The sequence below is a fragment of the Rattus rattus genome, chromosome 1 (genome assembly GCF_011064425.1).
Source record: "Rattus rattus isolate New Zealand chromosome 1, Rrattus_CSIRO_v1, whole genome shotgun sequence".
Classification (NCBI taxonomy): Eukaryota; Metazoa; Chordata; class Mammalia; order Rodentia; family Muridae; genus Rattus; species Rattus rattus.
The window spans coordinates 67,372,071-67,398,713 of NC_046154.1; the positions used below are offsets into that span (position 1 = coordinate 67,372,071).

Sequence of the window (26,643 nt, forward strand, 5' to 3'; positions counted from 1 at the left end):
GCCCGCCTGGTTTTCGTAGTGAGTTCTACATGGCTAGGGATCCATAATGAGATGGTGTCTCAACAAACCCAAATCCTTTCATCTGAGTTGTCTTCACGAAAGCAAGCACTACCTTTGCAGGCAATTTGGGTTCTATCAGTTGTGTTGAAACTTGACTCAGTCATTAGGAAACACAAAGTAGACCCCAAAGTGGATCTTGGGAAAGGTTCTTTCCCCTTCCCAAGTCCTCTTAAAATTTTAAAAATCTTATCTTGCCTCAGTGCTGGATTTACTATAAAGTTTAAGAAAACTGAATATAGCTGGACTTAGAATGCCAGTGGATGGAATAAAGACACGGAGACTTGTTATTTATGAAAACATAGGTTCTATAGCTGGCAGATTCTCAGCTACTCCAACCTGCCAAATCCTGGCCTCTGTCCCTCTACATGGCCCATTACCTGTCTTTCCCATTGATTCCCAGCACCTGTTCCTTCTCATGTCATGCTGGTGAATCCCCCATGTCTGGTTCCTCTCCCAGAAACCCTCTTCTGCTAGGAAATCCTGCCTTTCCTCCCCTGGCAACAATTGGCCACCATATCTTTATAAAATCAGTTAGTAAGTGAGGAAGGCATATGTTTACAAAATACTGGGACAGTTGATAATCCATAAGAATAACAAAACAAAAATGTGGACAGTACTCGGCTGTCTGCTGGTACAGCATCAATATCTGAACGTACAATGACCACCTTCACACGCTTCACAAAAAGATTATCTCAACAACCGAATTTGTGAGACGCCTAGTGGCACAAAACACCGCTGGTCACAGAACAGTATCAAGTATTAATTAGCTAAAAATATTCTATAAACTAAAATACAGGTCTATATTTTAGTAAGTATGAATGTCATTTTTCCCAGGTTGTGGTCACAAAGTATTTCTCACTAAAAGAAAGCAGGGCTTCTGGAAGAAATGGCTGACTCCAGGCCTGAGGCAGGAACTGCCCAAAATGAGCCTTCAATTTCTTGGAAATTTGAGAAAGTTCTCATTGTCCAAATAAAGGATAATTTGAATCACTATATGGATAACAAATCAAGCAAATTGAATCCTGTACATCTGTGTAGTTCCACAAATTCATGTATGAATATATGAGATGTGGAGGGATTGTGCATCGAAGTTAGGAGGTTGAAGAGATTATGGAAATACTACAGCAAAAATGACAACATAAAGGGTTACATACCATAAACAGAACGGAAGACAGACTTAGACAAGGTCAGTTAACTGAGAGGCTGGGATATTTAATCACCTATGTGGATAATGCAAAACCTCCTGTGAGCAACGTCAGATCTCAGAATGAACTCTGGTGCGAAATCTCAGATGACCTCCTCAAAAACTACAGGAGCTGGTGCTTTTACTAAGTCAGGAGGTAATAATTGTTTGATATGGTAATGTGAAATATGATATTCCCACCTTGAAAGACTTGTTATAGAGGGGATGATGGAGAAAGAATAGCCAGGGTGCTGGAAGGGGAAGCTGTATGCTTAGCAAGAGACAGACTTCTGGTACAGCAAGTTGAAGTCTGGCTGGTGGTGCCTCCCACCAATGCCAGCATTTGGAAGATGGAGAGCCTTCCAGAATTAGGAATTCAGGGTCACCCTCCTTTGGAAAGGGAGTTGAAGGCCAGATGAGGCTAAAAGAAATCTTCTCTCGACTCCCAACCTCTACGACCAAAGAAACATTTGATAATATAAATTTTGCCAAGCACTCGGGATGAGGTGATCAATAAGCAACTCCGCCTGACCCAGTGGCTCTTGTCCATTAATTCTCATAGTAGGAAGACAGTTACAGACTTCGATGCCAGCCTGGGACACATACAGAGTCCCAGCTCAGTTAGAGCTACATAGCAAGACCGTCTTTTTTGTTTTGTTTTGTGTTTTTCCAGACAGGGTTTCTTTGTATAGCTCTGACTGTCCCAGAATTCACTCAGTAGTGTTCTCGAACTAACAAGTTCTCCGCTTCTCGAGCGCTGGTATTAAAAAAAAAAAAGTACACCGCCGCCTCCACCCGACAAGACCCTGGCTTAAAACAAAGGAAAAGATAATTTGTTCAGGGTCATACACTTGCATTACTCACTACAAAGGGTTACAGTGTAGCTTTTCCCGAACAGCAATCACATACTGAGCAAGAGAAACCGAAAACTCAAAGAACCTAGGCCCGGAGGGCTCTAGAAAACACCTGGTTACCCGCCCTTGGAGCAAGTTGCTGGTCACGCAAGGTTTTGTGGGTCTTGTAGTTTCTCTGAGGGAGACGGCGCATTGCATGGTGGGAGCTAGAGCCTCCTCGGAAGACCAGTCCCGGAAGTCAGGCGGCGCCGGCGCCGGCGCACTGTGTCCTTGCGCAAGCGCGGGAGTTTGGTTTGCGTGTTTCGCTGCAGTCACTGCCCTGGTTTTCTGGGCGCGTTCGGCCTTTTGTGGTGTGATGGCTCTTGGAGAGGAGGCAGCGGGAGGCCGCAGCAGAGGGGTTGCCGTCACCTCGGGATGCCTGTAGGAGGAGGGGTCCAAGGGTCCTCACAGTTTCGGTGCCTTCGTTTTCCTCCGTCAGAGTCGCCGTGCCTTTGGAAAGCATGAGCTCCGCCTGGGACTCCGCTTTCGAGAAGCAGCATCTCTGGATGTACCTGCAGGCGCTGGGTTTGGATCCGAGTTCCGGCGTCAGGGTCGGCGGGAAGATGGTATCCTACGCGCACCTTGGAGAGTAAGGAGACCCGGGCGGTGGCGCGGTCCCCGGTGGAGGCAAAACTCAGAGGCCGCCAGCCCATGGCGGGGGACTGACTGTTCGTCACCAGTGTAGGGAGGAGTGCCCTGCAGTTGAGACAAAACGGCGGGCCCTCTTAACCCTCCCTGCCTTTGTGGTCTGTAGTTGGTGGGAGGCGTCGGGGAACTGTTTATGCAAACGTCTTATAAGCAGTTGACTGTGGGTTTAAACTTGGAATCCGAACTAAAGCATGTTCCAGCTGGCCAAAACAATGAATGAAAAATCAAAGGCCGATACCCTTTCTTTTGCCACTTAAGTTATTATGTTGTGATCACAAAATGAAGTTCCTTGTTTATACTCATGTACTTTAGACCCGAGCTTCCAATTTCAAGCACCCTTTTCTCTTTATAATTTAATTAAAAGAGTGATTCCATTACTATATCATCACCATCATTATTATCATCATCACTTATTATTTTGGTATTTTGAGACAAAAAAACAAAAAAACCAAACCCAAACACCCTCTCTCTGTGTAGCCCTGGGTGTCCTGGAACTCGCTCTATAGACTCCGCCTGCCTCTGCGTTCCGAGTTCTGGGATTAAAGGCATGTGCCACCACGGTCTGGCTCCTCTGCATAGGTGTTTTGCTTGCTTGTATGTCTGTGCAAGGTTGTCAGATCTCCTGGGACTGGAGTTTCAGTTTAGAACTGCCATGTGGATTCTGGAAATTGAACCGGTGTCTTTTGGAGGAGCAATCAATTCTCTTAACCTCTAGAGACATCTCTCCAGTCTCTGAATTTTGTGTTTGATCTTTTTGTTTGTTTATTTTTTCAAGACAAGGCTTCTCTGTGTAACAACCCTGGCTGTCCTGGAGTTCTTTTTTTTAGAGCAGCTAGCCTTGAACTCAGATGTCAGCCTGCCTCTGCCTCTTATGTGCCCCGATTAAAATGTACCATCATGCCTGGTTAAATGACTTTTGTTTTTTTGATGCTTTAGACGTTTTTATGCAACCTCAGTTAAATATACATACATACATACGTACACACACATATATATAGTATACAATCATTCACTTGCAATAGTTTATATATGTTATTTTAAAGTAATTCCATGACATACAGGTAATTTTACTATTAAGGATGAAAGTAAATTTGCATACTAAGGAATGCCCTTTTTTTCTTTGCGATGGAAGATCATAGAGCTTGGCCTCCAGATCTGCTTGCCTCTGCTTAAGTGCTGATTTTGTGTTAACTTTTGGTTGATGCATTTCCAGAAACTTTTGCTGCTGTTACATCTTTCAAGACCCTCCCTCACATTGAGTTATGCTACCAGAAGAGGGTGTTGGAATTTCCAGAAACAGGGCTGGAGACAGTTTATGTTCCTCACCAAGGACAAGAATAATCTGAGGATACATCTGTCATCTGTTGCCTCCATCTATTTAGTCGTTTTCTTTTTCTCTTCAACTTTTGTTTTTTCAAGACAGGGTCTCACTGTTTAGCTCTCTGGCTATCCTGGAACTTACCATGTAGACCAGGCTGTCCTTAGATTCACAAGAGATCCATTTGCCTCTGTTTCCTAGGTACTGGGACTAAAGGCATGAGACACTATGCTCAGCTTGGCTTGTTTCTTGAGATAGATCTTACTCCACCCAGCCTGCCTTGTACTTGTGATGATCCTTTTGCCTTGACTTGTGGAGTGCTAGGATTGCAGGAGTGTCCATTATGCCTGACTGTTGCCAATATAATTTCAGTTCTAGTGACTGTATTAATGCACCTAGGCATCTATTTTTCCCTCCCTTCCCCCTCCCTCCTTCTTTTTCTTCCTTCCTTTTACTCCTAATCCTCCTGTCTCTACCTCCAACTGTCAGGTGGGGTTTCATTTACTGTCTGTCTGTGTGCATGTCAAGTGTGTGAACATCAAAGGACAATGTTATGTTAGATGATTTACCGGAGTTTGGAATAGAACTCAGATCTCCCGGCTTGCAATTCTGGGAAGCAAGTTCCTTTATTAAGGTGTCTCATCTATTTCTTGATTTCTCAGTCTCTCTCTATATATGTAGATATAGATATAGATATAAATGTAGATAGATATATAGAAATATATTTGTGTGGAGTCAACACTTTCCTGCCACCATGTGGGTGTCCCAGGGATGGAATGGATCTCAGGTAGTAAGGCTTAGTGGTAAGCACCTTTACCTGCTGAACCACCTAGAACAGACTTCTAAACAAAGCACTGCATATGCTAATAATAGTAACTACTAAACAGTTACCAATCAAACTTAATTATAACTTTGAGGGCGAATATCATATTATGCTTACTTAAAGACAACAAATTCTGTTCACCTCTGTGGCAAACTTTTTGTAATTCTATGAGTTTATAGTTTATATGAGCATATATTAACTTCTGTTCTTATAAACTGTCTCAGCCCAAGGATTTGTCTCAAAGACTGTATTTGGAAAGTCTCATTAGTTTTGTTAGGGCGTGGACTAGAGGGAAAGGAGAGCTGCATAGTTATCCACACCTGTACATTGGCAGCGGGAAGGAAAAGAGGTGGAGGTGGTGTATGTGTCCACTCAACACCTGTTGAATGCTCGTCCAACTAGGATATTTTTGGGAGGAGACAGTTTTTCTAGCTTCTAGCTTAAAGTTTGTGTATATAGTGAGGACAAGCAAATTATTAAAATGCATCTTAAGAAAATAGTATAGTACTTAAGGAAGAAGTTGGGATAGATTGCTATCTGTAAAAGGTCTAAAATAGTTACCCAACAAGTATCAAGTTCTCAAAAAACTTTAGCTTTTGTTACTATCTACTACTTAGTAAATCCCGTCAGAGGGTCTCTTCTCTGCTAGGTAATTAGGCTTTCGTCCCTTTCTGTTTAGTGTCCTAGCAATAAAGCAAAGGCTAGTTGTTCATTTGAATCTCTGTTTTCACAATCAGAAAATAAAAGCTTGTCTGCTTGTCTCGTTTTTCTCCATTTATTTACTCACTTTACATCTCCGCTGCTGCCCCTCCCCCCATGCTTGTCAATTGTGTATAAAATGTACCTGAATAAGAAAAGTTAACTTGCCTTGACCTCTTGAGAATGAGAAATAGCATGTGAGTGAATACATAAGCAGTTATGATGAACCTCTTTAGTGCAGTATCTAGACAGCTTTGGATGCCAAATCGCTTTATTAATCATTTGTCTTTGCCTTTTCACTTTAAACCATTAGGGACATGTTTGACAAACTGAACCGCGATGCCTTTCATATAGTTTCTTATTTTTTGTTTAAAACACTGGATGAGTCTCTTGCCAAAGAAGTTTTCAGGTAAGAAAAAAATTATTTCATTTTCTTCTTTTTTGAAATGTCTCATGCTCAGATTTGAAAATGTCCTCCTCCTCTCCTTCCTCCCCTCCCTCCTCCTCCCTCCCCCCCTCCCTCCCCCTCCCTCCCCTCCCTCCCTCCTCCCTCCTTTCCTCCCTTCATTCCTTCCTTCGGTTTTTCAAGACAGTGTTTCTCTGTGTAGCACTGTCTGTCCTGAACTCACTCTGTAGGTTAGGCTGGCTTTGAACTCAGAGATCCACATGCTTCTGCCTCCGAGTGTTGGGATTAAAGGCGTGTACCACAGCCAGCTGGTCAGTAACTTGTTTAGAGTGGATGTATCCTTAGAAATGGAAGTGCTTACGCCTTATATAGCTAGGCGAGGGCTTGGGGGTGTGTGTTTGTGTGCTTATTTTAAAATACTGTATGTTTCATAAATATTGTAGATTTTGTTCTTTACAGTTTGACCTGCTATTCTTTATGGTCTTTTGATGGGAGGATTGAGACAGGGTCTTACTATGTTTGGCTAGCCTGGAGCTCAGTATGTATAATATGTAGACCAGACTGGTCTCTAACATCTGCTTCTGCCTGTAGTGCTGGGATTAAAGATATGTGCCACCACATCAGCTTCATGGTCTAAAAATTAATGGGTTGATATATACTTATTTTTTCCTCTGTAAAATTTTTATTTTGAGGGCACTACAGAGATGGCTATGCTTAAGTGCACTGGCTGTTCTAGAGGACCTGTATTTGATTTCCCACACCCACATGTTGGTTTACAACCGTCTGTATGTAACTCTGGTTCCAGGGGATACAACACCCTTTTCTGCCTCTGCCTCCCTAGCGCTGGTATTAAAGACAAGTAACACTACCTAGCTAAATCCTTCTAATTCTATCATAAAGAGTTCCACTCGCTGGTGACAAAAACATTCAAATATGGGCCTGTGGGGGCTTTGTTATTCAGAACACTACAAGGGGCTTCAGATTTTTCTGATGTTTTTTCCCTGATTAAAACCATCATGGCTCAGTCTGTGTTTTAGATAATGTGAAGACAGAAGTAAGCGTTATTCCTAAAGTCACTTAGCTGAGAATATAACTTGTTTACATTCTAGCCTTCAGTCCTGTTTTCTGTAAATGTATTGTTGTTTTCCTTGTCTACCAGGGATTAAATTTACAACCCTACGTGTTCCAAAGTACAAACAACGTGATTGTTTTTGAGAGGTCGGGTCTCTATGTTGCCCTGGTTGACCTGGAACTCCCAGAGATGCTCCTGCTTTTTCCTCCTGTCTTCAGGGATTAAAGGCATAAACTCATTGGGCTCAAAACTTGATTCTTTAAATAAGTATACCTCAGTAAATAAGTGGACAAAAAAAGGTTATTGAGGGAGTAATAGGTAAATTGTAAAGTGTCCCCTACCCCCTTTTCCAAAGCTAGGGTGTCACTGTTACCCCTTGCCTGCCTGGTTCTCTGTAGATTTTGAACTCACAGAGTTCCACATGCCTCTGCCTTACCCCAGTGCTCAGATTAAAAGCTTGCACCAAGATTGCCTTATTTTTCTTGGCAAATCTCTATAATAATTATTTGTAATCAAATGAACTTCTTATAATAATGACCTAAGAACTGTTTTCTCATAGGCTGATATCTTTAGTTCAGACTAGGAATACTAGTTTAATTTGTTTTGCTTTAATGTTTCTACTGTGGGGAACAAATCTGATGTTTTTTAAATTTTGTATTTTGGGAGGTGTGGTAGTAATTACCCCCCCCCCCCATAGATTCGTGTATAAATGCTTGGCCATAGGGAATGTCACTGTTAGTAGGTATGGTCTTATTGTAGCCTTGTTAGAGGAAGAGTGTCACTGTAGAGGCTGAGTTTGAGGTGTTAAATGCTCAAGCTACAACTGATGCCACACACAGTCCTCTTCTGCCTGCAGACGAAAACGTAGAACTTTTGGTTCCTCTAGCCTTCATGTCTGCTTTCACACTGCCCTGCTCCCCCATGATAATGGACTAAACATGGAAACTGTAAGCCAGCACCAACTAAATGTATTTCTTTATCTGAATTGCCTTGGTCCTGATGTCTCTTTACAGCAATAAAATCTAAACTAAGACCAAAGTGTTCATTAGTCTACTGTTCTTATCTTTTCAAGAGATTGCTGGCCTCCATTTGACCAAAAACTTGACATGGAATTCCGGAAACATTGTTGTGAATGGTTAAAAGAGATTTCTGTAAGTATTTCCTTTGTAAAATAGAAAATGCAGATTTGAAGGTCCAGGTGTGCCTGTAATCCCAGTGCTTGAGAGGCAGAGAGAGGCAGGAGGACCATCCAGACTAAGGCTAACCTGGCCTTTGTAGTGAGTTCTAGGCCAGCCAGGGTGACAGATTGTCTTACAGAAATAAACACAACAACAAACAAAAATATCCCTTTGAAAAGACTGAGGATGTAGCTCAGTGCTAGGACACTTGCCTAGAGTGTGTAAGCCTTGGGTTCCATCACCCTAGTAAAACCATCTAACCAAACCAAGAACAACTAACTATTAAACTACATTAATCCTTTTCAACAGATGAAATGTGTGAGTATGTCTAGGCCCAAGGTAGATTTTTGGATGTCTAACTTGATTATACTTTTCTTTTGATTTTTTGAGACAGGGTTTCAGCTCTGGCTGTCCTGGAACAGGCTCTGTAGAACAGGCTGGCTTTGGACTCAAGATTGGCTTGCCTTTGGCTCCCAAATGCTCCTATTAAAGGTGTGGGCCACCATGCCTTTCCAAAGCTGGTTCTTTTTCTGAACTTAGAGCCTGCCTGTTACTGCTACCAGAAAAATTGTTTATGTGTCCCAGAGTGCTGGATTACAGGCAGGTGCTCTGCCTATCTGGCTTCTTTTTGGATTCTGGGAATTTTAACTCTTCCTCCTGCTTATGTGATAAGTACTTTATCCACTGAGCTATCTCCCAGCCTCCAGAGTATAGCTCTAGCTGGCCTGGAATTGATACACAGATCAGTCTGGTTTTGAGCTCCTAGAGATCTTTCTACCCTTCTCTGCCCGAGTGCTCAGCCTAAAAGCCTGTGTCAACATTCACAGCCCTTTATGATTTTGTTTCTCTCCCTAGTGCTGGGATTGTAACTCTTAACACTCTACTCAACTTTCTTAGTTTAAAAAATGGTGGGAGTGGGCTGGAGGTAGTAATTAGCTGCAACTTTATGTTTTCTGCGTATTTTCCATTCCTCCATGGAAATCTGATTTTTCCAGGCCACTGCTTTGAAGGGTTGATGGTTTACTGTGCTACAGTGAGGAGCTGACATGTGGCCTCTATTGCAGAATTGTCATAGGATGGGGCTCAGTGGTTTAGAGCATTGGCTACTCTTCCAGAGGACTCAGGTTTGATTCCTAGCACCCACATAACCATAGCAGCAGCTCACAAACTCCAGTTCCAATAAACTCCAGTTCTAGGGGATCTGATGCCTTTTTCTGGCCATAACCTTGAGTGTATGCATCTATACACAGGCATACATGCAGGCAAAGCACCCACACAAATAAAATAATGAAATTAAAAATCAGTGATTAAAATTGTTGATTGAATCATGTCATGTCCTCTTCCCTAGGCTGAATGTGGGAGTAGTTTTCCTCAGGTTGTTGGCTCATTGCTTATGTCTCCCGGCGGTCCTAAGTTTATTCATCTGATGTATCATTTTGCAAGATATGTTGCAATCAAATATATTAAAACAAACTCTAACAGTAAGTTTACTTATACTTTATTTGTTTTTATTCTTAATTGTTATTTATTATTTTAAAATCAAGATGAAAATGAGTTAAGCCATTCATTTGCCTGAAAAAGCATGTGGTTAATATTTTACTATCTAGGCTGGAAACCTCACAATGAGCCTGTTAATATATGTGTCACTTTGTTATGCTCTGGTACAGAGTTTGGAGTACATTCTCCATAGAAAGGTCAGATAAGTATTTTAGGCTTTATTCCTTCCCTCTGTTTTGTTTCTATAACAGTTCAGAGACAGAGAAGCTGCAAGCATGGCACATGCCTACTATCCTGGGGCTGAGGTGGGAGGAATAGAAGAGTAAGCCTCCTTGTGCTGAATAACAAGTTTTGGGCAAAACCATCACTACCTAGTGAGAACATGTCTTTTTTTTTTTTTTTTTTTTTTTTTAATCTTTATTAACTTGAGTATATCTTATTTACATTTCGATTGTTATTCCCCCTTCCTGGTTTCTGGGCCAACATCCCCCTAGCCCCTCCCCCTCCCCTTCTATATGGGCTTGTGAGAACATGTCTTAAAGACATTGGAGAAACTCAGTTTTACCTTGCTTGCTTAAAGGCAGCCACTGAGACAAATTATACCTCTAATCCAGCATGGTAAATATTGTTAGAAGTTTAGTTTGGTAACTGGTGTAGGTGTGATTCTGATACTAAGGTCCTGTTTCCCAAATGGTTCTTGATCTGCCAGTAAAGAAGCCATGAGCTAATTGATGGGCAGAAGGGATAGGTGGGACTTCTGGGTCCCTACAGAAAAAGGAAGGAATACAGAGTTCATCAGGCTTCTAGTGGAGGAAAAGTTGCCCAGCCCTGTGAGCCACACAGGCTGCTCCTTCAGGTGGGTGGTCAGGGGACTTTAATAACTAAAGTTTAGGGCAGGTAGGAGGTGCAGAGCTGAGAATATTGATATGGACATGCTTTTCCAGGCGGAAGAGAGTAGCACCCAGTAATTGTCCCAAGAAGGCAAGTTGAAAGTTTGTGTCTTTTATCCATGGATTCAAGAGAAGCTGAGTGGGGGCTGGTAGTGCTGCCCGATCCTGGAGCTTAGGCAGGGAAGCAAAAAGCTACACACAACATGCTGGCTTTGATTGGTGGTTTTTATTTCAAAATTTTAATTCACTGGTTCCTAAAAACCAAATAAATGAATTCTTACAGCTAATAAAAATATATGGTAATAAAAGCTGTGACACTGTTAGGTTTTTTTTTTGGAGCTGGGGACCGAACCCAGGGCCTTGTGCTTCCTAGGCAAGCACTCTACCACTGAGCTAAATCCCAACCCGACACTGTTAGTTTTGCTCATAAAATGTGGACAGTCATAAGGCAGAAGTAAGCGTTGAAGCATTGAACTCTGCTGCCTTCTGAGTCCCTGACATAGCTTATTTTGAATAGGTAGTATATTCTGTTAAAAATCAAAATACAAGAACTCACCCCTTGATTTTTGTTGTTGTTTGTTTGGGTTTTTTGCTTGTTTATTTTTGCAAGATCGGGTTTCTCTTGTGTATTTGGCTGTCCTGGAGCTCAACTCTGTGGGCCAGACTGGCCTTGAACTCAGATCTGCCTGCCAAGTGCTGGGATTAAAGGTGTGCACCACTGTCACCTCCACCACTGCCTGGCTCACCCTGTGTTGTTTGACTTTATGTTTTTTTTTTCTCTCTCTCTTTCCTCTTTTTTTTTTTTTTTTCCCCTTAGTCGGGTCCTCTCTGCCTAACTGGCTATTTTGGAACTCACTATGTAGACCAGCCCGGCCTCAAACTCGGATTGACCTCCTACCAGTGGCTACCAGGCCTGGCAGTTTGATGTTTCAGTTATATAAACGGTGTAATCAGTAATCTAAGTGAATGTTTCTTCTTTCTTCCCCCTCCTGGCTCCCTTCTTTTATCTCTCCTACCTTCCCTTCATTCTTTTTAGCCTCAGTCTCCCTCGTTTTAGGATTACAGACTTGTATCATATTGCCTAGCAATGTGGATAGATTGCTCAGCTGTTAAAGCCTAGACTCACAACCGGAAAAGAAAACGAAAAAACAAACCTTTTGCACATATACATAAGTAGGCTCCCTCTCTCTCTCTCTCTCTCTCTCTCTCTCTCTCTCTCTCTCTCTCTCTCTCTCTCTCTGTCGCTCTCTTTCTCTCTCTCTCAGACAATAGATTCAGAAATGGTTATACAGACCTATACTTTAAGCCCTAGAAGGCTGAGGCAGGCTGACCTCAAGTTGAGAGCCAACTTTGTTGCATAGTAAGTTCAAGCCTCCTTCATGGGTCTCTTCATAGGAGACCATGTCTGGCTGGTGTTTAATGCATACTTTTAATTCTAACCTTTGGGAGGCTTAGTCAGGAAGATTGTTAGTTTGAGGTCAGCCTGGACAACAGTGTACATTTCAGGCTAGCTTGGATGCATGGTGAGATTGTCTCAAACACTACGCAAACAAAACAAAAGGTGGAGAAAACTCATAAATGAGGCTGTAGCCCTGATTTTGGTTCATTGGGTATCAGAACTTTCTTTTTAGAACTGCTTTTTATTATACCAGACAAAAACCTTAATTTATGTACCCAGCATGCAGCTGAGATTTCCATTGTTTAGGAGACCTCTGTATTCAGTGATTTTCTTCAAGTAGTTAGACATTGTGGAGGTATCTGCAGCATGCTGGGATGTGGGTAAGCATTAAGTGTGGTATGGGGACGGAGACTGAGGGAGTATCCTATCCTTACTGTTGATCTGTGTTTAGTAAGATGTGTAGATGAAAACCTGACCTCAGATGGGATTGTAAGGATTCGTCATCATTGGTCATCACTAGCAAAGTGAAGAGTTGATTGAAAAAAATGGCACTCATTTTATTTGGTTTTCTCTTGTCTTACTGGAAAGACAAGCTCATGGTGACGTTTTCTGTGATCTTGCCTTCTGTTTAGATTCTCCACATTTTGCAGAAACATTTAATGCAAAGCCACAAGATATGCACAAGTGCCTTGCCAGATGCCATGTAGCACGCAACAGATTTTTACAGGTTTTGCAAAGAGAACATTATGTTACCCAAAAATACCAGGATAATGCGCAGTAAGTAATATTTTAAATTTAGAAAATTATTTCCTTTTTGAGTAAATATCACCAATATAAATATGTTCAGAAATGGCCTACTTCAAAATCGTGGTATTAATATTGCATTTTAACTCTACAATTTTGAAAATTATTTTTATTTTATGTTTATGGGTGCTTTGCTTGAACATATGTCTGTATACCACATGTACCTGATGCCCACAGAGGCCAGAAGAGATTGCTGATTCTTTTGGAAGTGCAGTTACAGAGAGTTGTGAGCCACATGGTGCTGGGAATTAAACTAGAGACCGTGAGGGCAGCAAGTGCTCTCCAGTGCTTAGCCATCTCCCTAGCCATGGAGTTGGAGTTTTGAATTCTAACCGTCCTGACTCTATTTTGAATTTTTTTTTTTTGGTCTGGATATACATTTTGTAACTTTTTAATGTTTATTTCATAGTTTTAGTAGATATTTTATACCTTTCAACAAGTATTCCATATTTTAGTTACTTTATATAGTAGACCACTGCATGTAGTGAGAATTCCGGAATTTTGGTTTCTTTAAAAAACAGAAATAAGAGTTTGTTTTTGTTTTAATCCCAGGTATGAGAATATGGGGTTACTTTGGACTGTCTGCAGTAGCTGACTATGATTTGCCTTGTGCTCTAGCAGAGGTGTGGTTTTGCCAGCTGCAGATCGTTTCTGCAGTTGTGTGATGTTTGGACTTAAATGGGTATATAAACAATAGGCCCCCAAGATGGTGGGTTTGGTGATTGTTGGTCTGTGTCTCTCTGTCTGTCTGTCTGTCTCTCTGTCTGTCTGTCTCTCTCTTCCCCCCCCTCCTCCCATTCTTTTTTTTTTTTTTTTTTTTTTCTTTTCTATTTTTTTTCGAGCTGGGGACCGAACCCAGGGCCTTTAGGATTGCTAGGGCAAGCGCTCTACCACTGAGCTAAATCCCCAACCCCCCTCCCATTCTTTATCTCTTTATCTCCTCTCTAGTGGTAGGGGTGAGATCCAGTGTGGGAAAACAAGGAACCACAAAGTAGCAAAGTGTGTGTGTGTGTGTGTGTGTGTGTGTGTACCTGTGTCTGTCTGTCTGCCTGCCTGCCTTCCTTCCTTCCTTCCTTCCTTCCTTCCTTCCTTCCTTCCTTCCTTCCTTCCTTCCTTCTGTCTATCTGTACATCTTCCTATCTAATTTTGGTTGATTGAGAGGGTCTCCCTGTGAAGTCCTGGCTGACCTGGGCTTTGCCATGTACAACGACCTTGAACATGTGCTCCTCTTGCTTCTACATCCTAAGGATTACAAGCATGTCGCATGATCCAGTTCATAGTATTTTATATGTCTGTTTATCTACTTACTCAATAAATCTTTTTCATTTTTTTTCCACGTGTGTACTGTTGTTACAACATGAAATGAGACAGATAAGACTGACAAGGAGTTGACTGTCTTTACTTTTACTTGTAAAAATAAGCATATTGTGTGTGTATGTTTCACATTGTGTCAGTGCAAGTCAGGACAACTTCTTTTTTTTTTTTTTTTTAAAGACTTATTCATTTATTATATATAAGTACACTGTAGCAGTCTTCAGACACACCAGAAGAGGGTATCGGATCTCTTTACAGATGGTTGTGAGCTACCATGTGGTTGCTGGGAATTGAACTCAGGACCTCTGGAAGAGTAGTCGGGTGCTCTTAACCGCTGAGCCATCTCTCCAGCCCCAGGACAACTTTTGAAAGTTGTTTCTCATCTGCTGGATGGTCTGGGTATTGACTGTGTGGTCAGGCTTGGAGGCAAGTACTTTACCCCTCTGAAGCCTCTTGCTTGAATTTTTACTGTTAAAGCACAGTAAAGATAAGAAAAGAAAGTAAACAAGTGAGGCATACCAGTTAATTATAATGGGATGTTCTTTTCTGTTGTTTCTTACAGTCTGACTGTTAAGCAAGTACGAAACGCAAGATCAGAATGCATGGGTCTACAAAACCAAATTAAAAGGCAAGTGACTTTTAGAGCTGGAATATACCTTATATAAAGTTTAAGATTTGAATTTTACAAGTAATGGGACTACTAAGAGTAGGAGAATAATATGTCATTACTTAGTTGATGCTAGGACTAGAACATTTTTTTTCTCACTTTTAATGCAGTTCTAAAATTTATTATTGCATTGTTGAGTTCTTTGTTTTTGAAACAGGATCTCACTACGTTTGTAGCCCTGGCTGGTTTAGCACTTTATGTAGATCATGCTAATGTTGAACCGATAAGAGATCTACCTGCCTTTGCCTACTGAGCATCCAGATTAAAGACTTGTACCACCACACTCGGTTGATAGTTGGAGAATTACTATTTTTTAACTGAAATACCTGTTTGTAGTTTGCAGACCACTTAGTTTCTTGGATGTAAGAAAATTACCATGTGAATTTTTTCTATGAATAATTCAGTCATTTAATTTTTTTATTAGACTGGGACCCTGTGATGAAAAGAGTAATATACAAGAGAAGATTCAAAAGGTGAGACACTTTGAATAGCAGGGGATCTGTTTATTGTGAATGGCTCTCTGGGGTCTCAATGTTAGCATTTTTAGATCAGTATATTACAGAATCCTGATGATGTAATTCCAAGTGAGACACAGCAAAAAAGAACATATGTAATAATTTTAGTTTTACTTAAAAATATAGGTTTTATACACACACACACACACACACACACACACACACACACACACACACACACACCAATATATCTATATATCACAATAGGAGATAACAAAATGTTCACTGTAGGTTATTGATGGAAAGGTTTGGTTTGCGGTTTTCTAAGTTCTCTATAACGAATCTGTAGCATATGAGGGATAGGAAAGAGCAGGAGAGATGGCTCAGGTTAGAGCGTTGGCTGCTTTTCTGGAGGACCTAGGTTTGGTTCCTCGTATCCACATAGCTCCTCACAATCATGTATAACTCCGGTCCCAGGAGACCCGATGTCCTGTTTTGGTGTTAGCTAGCAGTGGGTGAATCTGGTGTATAGGCATACACGAAGACAAAACATCCATACCCATAAAACAACCGTAATAAAATGTTAAAATAAAACAGAAAAAATATTATTAAAAAACACATCATCGCTCTCAAGGGAAACTAAGTCCATAGTGTTTATGCTCACTTTATCTTTGTTTGAAAACGAAGGGTATGGCTGTTTCTCACTTGCTCCTGTTAGTTCTTTTCTGACTGAGTCCTTTTCATTTGTTTTGTTTTTCCCTTCCCCTCCCCTTCCCTCCCCTTTGGCATTTGTTTTCTTCACTTTTGAGCTTTCCATAGGTACCACAGTTTTGGGGTGATAGTATAAAGAATTTTAAAGTTTGTTTGGAATTTATGTAAACTGTATTTTCCCTAAGAAGTTCCTTAGCTCAGCTGTGATGGCACAAGCCTTTGATCTTAGCGCTGGAGAGGCAGAGCAGGCTGATCTTAGGAGTTGGAGGTTAGTGTTGTCTAAGCCGCTTCTTTGCCAGCCAAGGTTTCTTAGTGAAGAATTACTTAATTTTCTCATCAGCTATATTTCATTCGTTATTAGCCAAATTTATGCCAAATTTTTCTTAGTATGGACACATGTGTGGATTTTATATTTTGTTTTGTTTTCAAAGGTTCGGTCTTTGTGGACTTCAGTGAATGAGACACTCATGGTTTTGGAAAAGGAGAGAGAAGTTGTTAGCTCACTCTTCAGTTTTGTCAACCAGTATGCTTTGGATGGGGCTAGTGTTTCTGTTAATATTCCAAGGCTCTTACTTGACAGACTAGAGGAGCAGATATGTCAGGTAGGTTTTGCTGTAAAGGAAACATGCTAAACATGCTAAAATAGTGTCACTGCTCTTTACATTGTGTGTCATCGTAGAGATTTCCCACTGCTTCAAGCATCTGTGTTCTCTGTCAAGGTGTGTGTGTTCCTATCCATTCGCTTTTGTCATCTCTTCTACCTTGTTCAGTTTTGTATGATATAGAAAGGTTAGCCTTGCTTAGAGTGAAGATTGTACTGTGTTAATTTTTTACATTTTGTGTGCGTGCGTGCGGTGTGTGTATACATGTGAGTGCACTCATGCCACAGTGTGTATTTGGAAGTCAGAGGACAATTTATGGGAATCTATTCTCTTTTTCATGTGTGTTATGGGGCAGAACTCAGTTCTCCAGGCTTGGTCACAAGTGCATTTATCCACTGAGCCATTTCAACTCTTTGTATCAGTTGTTTATAAATTTCCCCCTGCCTCAGCCTCCTCAGTGCTGAGATTGTATACTTCATCAAGTCTCGCTCTCACGTGTATCGTTTGTTTTTCTTCTTATGACTGGTTCAACTTTGTAGTCTTGGCAGGTCTAGAACTGGGTTTATAGACTAGCCCAGCCTCTGCCATCTAAGTTCTGGAGTTAAAGGGTGCCCTACCACATTTGGCTTCCAGAGAGAGGGCCTTTTATAAAGTCTGTATGCTCTAGCGCTTTTTTACTTATTTTCAAGTAGAATGTGACTAGGGCCATCATTCACAAACCTTGCTGAGGTACAAGTCTTTGGAAGCTTCTGCTCCTCAGTACTCTACTCTGGAGAACAAGCCGTGGGGGAGGTTCCTCCCAAATTGCTTCCCTTCCCCCCTTCCCTTTCATCTTGACGCTCAAGCATTCCGTGACTGCTTTACCTCCTTTATCTCTGTGATGGCAATACCTCAGTTTTCTTTGTGGGTTTTCACAGTGCTGGTCTTAGTGTTTTCTTTTCATCCCTCTCCACGCCATGTATATTCTAAGCGAGAGAGGAGGTTTTCCATGTTTGTTTTTGTTGTTTTGAGACAGGGTCTGATCTCTATGTAGCTGTGCCTATGCTGGAACTTGCTATGTAGACCAATCTGGCCTCAAACTCACAAATCTGCCTGCCATTGTTTCCCAAGTGCCATGGCGTTATCAGCTTCCTATCAATAATTTTATTTATTTTATTTTTCAAACAGTGTCTCATGGACACTAGCATTATAGACCAGGCTAGCCTTGAACTCACAGAGACCCTCTTGCCCTGCCTCCTGAGTACTAAGACTAAAGACATGCACCGTAACATCTGGTCCCTATACAATGTTACTACACATCTCTCTTCTTCAGCCAAACAAAGCCCCGTCTACCCTCTGCATGTTTCTGTCTTCATTTGGAACATTTAATTGAATGGCTTACTTACTTTTTCTTTAGTATGTACCCTTTATTTAGTACTTACCACATACCGGGTACTGACAGTAGTATATAGAAGGTACGTAGATAAAATATTTTGTGAGATTTCACTTTAAGATACAATATATGTGCATCAAATTCATAATATATAACAATTAACATTCGTGAATTCAGATTTCTCCAGGGTGTAGGCAGGTATCAAAAAAGACATTAATTATGTATGAGAATACAAATAAGGAAGTGGTGATGTCTTTAGAGAAAATCACTATTAATGTTTTGTTTTGTTTTGTTTGAGATACTGTCTCCCTGTGTAGCTCTGGCAGGTTTAGAAGTCATCATGTAAACCAGGCTGGCCTTGAACTCACAGTGATGCGCCTGTCTTTGTTTCCTGAGTGCTGGGATCAGTGGTGTGTTTTTTGAGACAGGGTCTCTCACTGGGACCTGGGGCTTGATAATTAGGGTAGGGGAGAAAATGTAGGAATCTTCCTGTCTCTACGCTGCCAGTGCTGAGATTACAAGTACACGTCACCACACTCACTTTTATGTGGGTAGTGGGGGCCTCATGCTCGGATGGCAAGCACTTTATAAGGACTGAGCACTCTCATCAGCCTCCTGATTTTTTTGTTTGTTTGTGTTAGGATGGATGGCATTTGCAACTTTTGTTAAAAATAAACTTGTCACTTGGTAGAGACAGGCAGATCTCTGGGCTGCAGGGCCAGCTTGATTGACATGGTAAGTTCTAGTTTAGCTGGGCTACATAGTAAGAACCTGTCTCAAAGGAAAAAAATCGTGATTTTTTTTTTTTGCTTTGTTTTCAAATCTGCTCTATATATTTAAGCCATTAAGAAAAGATTGGGGGCTGGTGAGATGGCTCAGTGGTTAAGAGCACTGGCTGCTCTTCCAAAGGTCCTGAGTTCAATTCCCAGCAACCACATGGTAGCTCACAACCATCTGTAATGAGATCTGATGCCCTCTTCTGGTGTGTCTGAAGACAGTTACAGTGTACTTAAAATACATTTTATACATAAAATAAATAAATCTTTAAAAAAAAAAAGAAAAGATTGATTTCTTTTACTTTTATATGAATGCTTGCCTCTGTGCGTGCTCGAGCATGTGTGTGTGTGTGTGTGTGTGTGTGTGTGTGTGTGTGTGTGTGTGTGTGTGCGTGTGTGCGCGCGCGCGCGCCATATGTGTATCTGCTATTCATAGACGCCAGAAGAGGGCTGCATCCGACAGGAGTTAGACACAACTGTAAGCTTTCGACACTGAGCGTGAGTCCTGAGGAGCACCGAGCGCTCTTAGCCAACTGCTGGCTCTCTCCAGCCCCCCTTTATTTCTCATCCCATCTGTTTGCGTTCTCTTTGTTGCTAGATTTTTGCCCTTCTGCATGATAGAAGACTGGTGTGCAAGTCCTTTGACGGTTTTTACAGGACTGAGATTATTTACCTGGTTTACGTTTGGGTGGTTGTTGATTTCTCTCCTCACTTTTAAGGCACTGTTACATAATAGTAAAAAGCATCCATGTAATTTTATCACCTTAAGAACCTACCATCTTTGCTTTTTGTCCCCCTTCTGAATCTTTAGTTGCAGATAGGAAATGTTTATGAGGCTGGAAAATTGAACCTCTTAACAATTATTCAGTTGTTAAATGAAGTCTTGAAAGTAATGAAATATGAACATTGTAAGGCTGGCCAAGCAAGATTGACAATAGACCTCCACTACCTTGAAAAAGAAACCAAATTTCAGAGGGAAAGATTATCAGCTATGAAGAACATGAGGTACATAGAAAGCTGTCTTGTTTTGCTATGGGATGGGTAGGGTGGTTGTCTTAACAGAAGTTGTGTATAATTCTTCAGCTTTGGTGGATAAGTTAAGGCATACTGGAACTTAAGTGGAGTAGCAGGCATATGGTTGCTTTTAAAAGGTTGTTTTAAAAGGAGAAAAAGTATATTTTAAGTTCTGAAGAGTCACTTGTTAAATTTGTATGGTGTTTAATGTTAATCTTTGTAATATATCCTTCTCTGCCCTACTACTGTTGTCTTAAATTGTGCTATATTTTTATTTATTCTTCAACAAAGTATTTTTTATGATATCATAGGCATAAAATAAAAGAGAACGTCACTGCAATAAGACATTCTACTGTTGAAAAGGAAGAAAAATGGCATACGAAGTGGAAAGGCTTTCTTGGTGTGTCTCCTTTCAGTCTAATTAAAGGCGGGCCTTCAGTAAGTAATAAAGACTTGTGTTTTGGAGAAGAGTTAAATTTTCGGCAATTCTGTTTTTAAGTTTTAACAATCTTTTAATTTGTAATACTACAGTAACTTAGAAATGTGAGTGTATTCACACACACACACACACACACACACACACACACACACACACACACCATTGTTTGTATTTATTGTGTGTGTGATGGGGTGGGCCAGCACACATGTGTCATGGTGCAGATGAGAAGGGCACAGGATGATTTTTAGAAAGTCTATCCTTCCATCCAACCTGTCCTTGGACTTGAACTCAAGCCCTCAGGCTTGCCAGGCAAGTGTTATTACCTGCTGAGCCAGCTTATCGCCCCAGTTATTTTTTTGTTTTGAGAGTTTTTTTTTTTTTTTCCCCCGGAGCTGGGGACTGAACCCAGGGCCTTGCGCTTCCTAGGCAAGTGCTCTACCACTGAGCTAAATCCCCAACCCCGTTTTGAGAGTTTCTTGTCTCCCAGATTGGCCTTAAACATGATGTGTAGCAGCTGATGATGAGTATAAACTGCGGATTTGCGGCTTCTCCTGCATCTGCTCCCACACGTTAGGATTGTAACCCTCTGCCACCGTGTTTGGCCCTGTGGCTTTTTAGAGACAGGTACCTGTTGTGTAGATACGTATGTATGCTACGCTGATCTGGAATGTATTTAGCTGGAGCACTAGGATTATAGGTGTGTTGCTGTGCAGTTGAGATGTTTAAAAATGTAATAATTTCATAGTTTTTCATCAAGCTACTGTTATGTATAGTTACTCATTTTAAATTCAGAGGCTAAAAAATACTATTAAGTAAAATTCAAAACATACAGATATTATATTCTTTTATTTAAAATAATGTTTGTAGGGGCTGAAGAGATGGTTTCTCAGGTAAGCGCAGTGGCTGCTCTTCCAAGAAGACGGGTGCCACGTGGTGGCTTATAACCAGCTAAACGTCAGTCCTAGGGTATCTGATGCCATCTTCTGGCTTCGATGGGCACCAGGCACACATACATGTAGTGCACAGACACATATGCATGCAAAACATATACATATGAATAGTCCCAGGATAAATGTTTGATAATTTATCGTTAGGGAAAAACTTCACTTGGAGATAAACTTAACTTTGTCATTATGGTTGTTTGTGAATGTGTTACTTAATATTGTGAATTCTGTGTTTTAAGGCTGTGGATCTTTTGCCTCCCATGTCTCCTCTTTCGTTTGATCCTGTGTCAGAGGAAGTATATGCAAAGAGTGTACTTTTTAAGTATCCTGCGTCACTTCCAGGTTGGTAAGCTCCCCCCACTTCCTTTTAAAGACAGCGTCTCATTGTGAAATATTGGAATTTACTGTGTGGACCAGGCTGGCCTGGAACTGCACACTGTTCTCCTGCCTCTGCCTCCTGAGTGCTGGGTGTATAGGCCTGCATTACTGCTCATGGCTTATTTCTCATTGTTTAAAAGTTATTTATATTTTTTCAATTATTTATGTATATGCAAATTTATGTGTATATGCATGTACACATTACAGTACATGTGTGGAGGTCACAGGACAACCTGGTTCTCTCCTTTTACCAAGTGGTACCCTAGGTTCAAACTCAGATAATCAGGCATGGTGGCAAGTGCTTTTTACCTGCTTTCCAGTTATTTTTATTGTGAAATATATATCATAAAATTTGTTTTGGTTACAAAATGTTACGAAAAAAGAAATCTATCACTTGAAAAAATGAATGCTTCAGCCTATCTGAAACACACAAAACATATACATAGGAATAGTCACAGGATAAATGTTTGGTAATTTATTGTTAGGGAGAAACTTCACTGGGAGATGAACTTAGCTTTGTCATTATAGGATTAGCAATGTGAGCTGCAAACCTGGCGTTTACTTAGTTTTGAACAGTAGTTGCCTGGATTTAGAACCCTAGGTCGACAAATCTTAAGACTTTGATGGTTAAGTCTGGGTTCCTGCCTTCTATTATCACGGACACATTAACCATCTATCTCATTGTCATTCATTTGTACATAATTAGGTTATAACTTATGGTTGCTTATAAGATTTCTTTTTTATATTATGCAGGTTTATTGGGGCACTCCTAAGTGTAGATTTGTTTTTAACTATTTGGGTTTTATATGTATATATATATATATATATAAAATCTAGAAGCTCATTTTCAAAGTTCAAGATTTTGTTTTTCTGTGTCTCCTTTAATATTGCCTGTCTTTAATTTTTTTTTTTTTAAACTTTTTTTTTTTTTTTTTTCCGGGGCTGGGGACCGAACCTAGGACCTTGCGCTTCCTAGGCAAGCACTCTACCACTGAGCCAAATCCCCAACCCCCTGTCTTTAATTTTTAAAAAGATTTTACACACACACACACACACACACACACGCCATGCACACACACACGCATGAACTTGTGTATGAGGATGTCCATGGAGGACTGTAGAGGTGTCGAATACTCCAGAACTAGAGTTATGACATTTGTGAGCTCCTCAATGTAGGTGCCGGGAGCCAATCTCCTGTAAGAGCAATAAATACTTTTAACAACTGAGCCATCTCCAGTTTCATCTTTCATTTTAATCCTTTCCTTCCGAATCTTCTATTAGGATTCTGTTTTGTGATTGTTACACATTTATTTTAGGTGTTGTCTAACTTATACCCCAGACCAGCCTCAAACTTGAGATTCTCTTGCCTTAGACTTAGAAGTGCTGGGATTACAATTGTGGGCCACTATGAATGCCTAGAATTTCTAGTTCTGTCTTTCACCTCTGTTAAGTTCTCATTTGTGTATACAGGTTCTTATATTTTTGGGCTTTGTTAATTGTAGTTGGACCAATTTAAACTAATCTCCATCTAGCTTACAAACGAGTGAGACTCAGACTGGTTATTTTATTTAGCTTTGACAGTTATGGGGGGTGATCCCTAATCTACTTTCCTAACTGCTGGACTGACTACTGTACGAGCAGTGAACCCCAAATACTTGCTGTTTCTCCCAGCCATGTTCTCATGGTTCATCTGCTCTCATGGTGGCTTCCTCTCCTGTGCTCTTCTCCCCTCTCTACTTGTGACCCCACAACCAGGTAACTGCCTACCTCTAATCCCTCTAGAAACTGGCTGTAGCCATTTTTATTCAACCAATAGTCTTAAATTAAGGGGCAAAGTTTGCACTTGGGATACAGAATTTAGCATTACATAATCACAGACCAAACCTCAACAGTTGATGGCTTTTCTCCTTAGATCTTTCTATTTTAGTTAGTTTAATCTGTCTTTTTAACCTACTTTAACACTTAGTATTTCATATTGTTTACTTTGAGAAGCCTAATTTGTTGTCCTTTTCTACCTTTCTTTTTCTTACTTCTGATTAATTTAGTATGTATGTTGCATGTGCACATTCATGTACACTACAGTTCATTTACGGAGGAGAGCTTACAGGTTCTATCCTAGCAAGTATGGCCTGGAATTGGAGATGAAACTTAGGTGCTTAATCAGCAAATACACTTCCTGCTGAGCTGTCTTGTTAGCCTGGTCTTTCCAAACTGGCTGAGGTAACCTTGAACTTCTGATCTTCCTGCTTCCGTCTCCTAGTGATTAGATTACAGGCATGGGTATACATGTAGTAGGCAGTCATTATCAACTGCGTTATGTCCCCAAACTGAGAAGTCTTACTTACCTCTTTTTCAAAACTGCTTTTTTAATAGTCTAATCTTGTATTTTGGTTTCTTTCTTCTTGCTCATACCTTTTAATTATACCTTTTTCATTTTCTTGCCTTTTATATTTTTGTATCTTAGGTATTTTTACTCCTATGTGTTCTTGCTGATTCTCATGGTTGTTTGCTTCTTATTGAAATTCTTGGTTTAGTTTCATCTTTAGTGAGTCCACATGGAGGAGCCCATGCTGGCCTGGTATTCATTATATAGCATAAGCTAATCTTGAACTTAGCTTCCTCCCTCCCTCCCCCTCCCTCCCCCTCCCTCCCCCCTCCCCTCCCATTCTTTTTTTGAAGCAGGTGGTTCTCTGTGAGGTCAAAGTCAGCCTGGTCTATATAGTGAGTTCCAGGACAGCCAGAGCTACATGATAGATAGACCATGTCTCAGAAAGATGAGGCATAAAAGGTATAAAGTAGTAAAATTGACATAATACCAAAAAGGGAAGGAGAAGCTTTTCTTTAAAACCTGGGGAGGAGCTTCATTAAGAAATAAGCTTATCTAGTGACATACCTCCTCCTGCCCCCTTTAAGACATGATTCTCTCTGTATAGCCCTGGTTGTTCTAGAATTCACTCTGAGGACCAGGATGGCCTTGAACTCACAGAGATCTGCCTGCCTCTGTTTCCCAAGTGCAGGGATTAAATAAATGATTTATTTTTACTTTATGAGCATTGGTATTTATGCCTGTATGAGAGTGTTGGATCTCCTGGTACCAAAGTTACAGTTAGGAGCTGCCATGTGAGTATTGGGAATTGAACCTCTCAGAACAGCCAATGGTCTTAACCACTGAGCCATCTCTCTAGCCTCAGAACTTGCCTTTTCTAAGTGCTAGGAGGGTACAAGCTACCCAGTCTTGCTTATTAACTTTCTTTTTATATGCAAGACAGACACGTTTCAGCTTCTGTGTACTAACAACAGGTGATACTTGTTTTTATGGTGTCCTACTAGTTTTGTGATATTTGTTTGTTCTCATTTGGGGAATGTTCTGTGATTCTGTAGTACAGAGGGTTTTGAAAAGGTTGAGTTGTAGCCAGGCAGTGGTTTCACATGCCTTTAATTCCAGCATTCAGAAGGCAGAGGCAGGTGGATTCAAGGCCAGCCTAGTCCTCAGAGTAAGTTCCAGGACACTTGGGGCTACCCAGAGAAACCCTGACTCAAAAAACAAAATAAAACAAAAAAAGTTTGAGTTGACATTCTACTTAGACCACTGTAATGGGCGAGTATCTTTACATAGCATTTGCATTGGCGTCTTATGCAGTGACACCTTAGCTAAATGTTCAAGTATGGGAAGACTCTTGAGTATTAACATGTTTAAAAAGGGGCACCTCATCTGTAATGTAGCCATGGCTTCATTTACCAGTCTTTACCTTTCTTACCATGTTTTGGTGGTATTTATCTTCTTCTCAATACCATAAGCCATGGCCTCTATGCTCTGGTGAATGAAATCTGTACCTAATGTCTTGATACCTTTATTTTTTCATTCCCTCACTGGGACTGATGTATATCTTCTGCCTCCTTGCATACTTTTGGCATACTGCTGTAGCAGAACAGAGCAGTTCAGTCACCACTATTTTAGACTGCTTGGTGTCACGGTCTCTATCTTTTATATCTTTGCTGTGTTAGGATGGTAGTAACATATAGCTGTTGAAAGGTTGGTGTAAAAAATGTGCAAGCTGATTGATGGCATGAATGTATTGAAGCGTGCTATTGAAGCTGTTCACATGCCTTTATTGTTAGACCATGGTTCATTTACTTAAAAATGTAACATGGTTATATAACACTGCATTTGGTGCTGATGACCAAACTCAGGTCCGTGCACATACCCCATCTCTCCCCCCCAAACCCCCGTCTTTTGTTTGTTGGTTTGTTTCGAGATAGTTTTTGTAGTACAAGCTGTCTCAAACTCTGTATAACGAAGCTGGCCTTGAATTCCTGCCTTTACTTTCCAAGCTTGCCTGGGTCCAGCACCATGAATGGCTACATCTGTCTTCTTATAAAAGCCTGCTACCACATAATCTGTTTTTTCTTTCTTCTTTATCTTTGGTTGTTATTTTCCCCCAAATACTGTTTTATGTATGCATGCTCACTATGAAGTGCATGTGGGAGTTAGTGTTCTCCATGTGGGTTTAGGGAGCTAATTCAGGCTGTCAGGATTGATGGCATGCACCCTTACCTGCTCAGTTTTTAAAAATCGTTTTCCTGTGTGGTGGCTATGGGTGTGTGAGTGTTAGGCAGGTCTGTTCTGTTGTGTTTTTGCAAGTGTGCAAGGCCAGTTGGCCTGCAGTCCTCCAGTTTCTTTTTCTCTGCCTCCCGTTTCTTGTAGGTGTTCTGGGATTGTGGGCTCAGGGAGTGACCTCACGTCATCAGGTGTGCATGGCGAGTTGTTTTTATGCACTGAGCCATCCCCTTGTCTGCTTACTCACGCTTACGTTTTTCTGGTTTCTATTTAGAAGCTATTCTAAACAGTTGGGCGTGAGCTCAGTGTAGAGCACTTGTTTAAGGCTAGCAAAGGTTTAGACTTTGGTTTCAGGAGGAGAAGAATATGTCTTTAATGTTTCTAGAGGCCCTTGATTATTAGAATACACAAACCTAATTAAAGGAATAATTTTTGAACTTACTTAGATATACATAAAGAAGCTAAACAAGAAGATGGTGGCAGAAGAGAAGTGGATACCCCAGGAAATGTGTGTGATGGCGCTGACAGGTAAAACATTTGACT

General features: G+C 40.8%; 1 protein-coding gene across 1 annotated transcript in view; it reads left to right on the forward strand.

Annotated features, from left to right (window-relative positions):
• Nucleotides 1–2,318: 2,318 nt before the first annotated feature.
• Haus6 (HAUS augmin like complex subunit 6) overlaps nt 2,319–26,643 on the forward strand; it is a 34,225-nt gene continuing 9,900 nt past the window's right edge. Inside the window, exons 1-12 of the mRNA XM_032902249.1 lie at nt 2,319–2,725; nt 5,938–6,033; nt 8,175–8,253; nt 9,629–9,761; nt 12,699–12,843; nt 14,747–14,812; nt 15,276–15,324; nt 16,449–16,619; nt 19,579–19,772; nt 20,093–20,219; nt 21,404–21,506; nt 26,547–26,628. Of these exons, the coding sequence (XP_032758140.1) occupies nt 2,598–2,725; nt 5,938–6,033; nt 8,175–8,253; nt 9,629–9,761; nt 12,699–12,843; nt 14,747–14,812; nt 15,276–15,324; nt 16,449–16,619; nt 19,579–19,772; nt 20,093–20,219; nt 21,404–21,506; nt 26,547–26,628 (1,373 nt within the window). The 5' untranslated portion in view covers nt 2,319–2,597. The remainder of the gene's footprint in view (nt 2,726–5,937; nt 6,034–8,174; nt 8,254–9,628; nt 9,762–12,698; nt 12,844–14,746; nt 14,813–15,275; nt 15,325–16,448; nt 16,620–19,578; nt 19,773–20,092; nt 20,220–21,403; nt 21,507–26,546; nt 26,629–26,643) is intronic.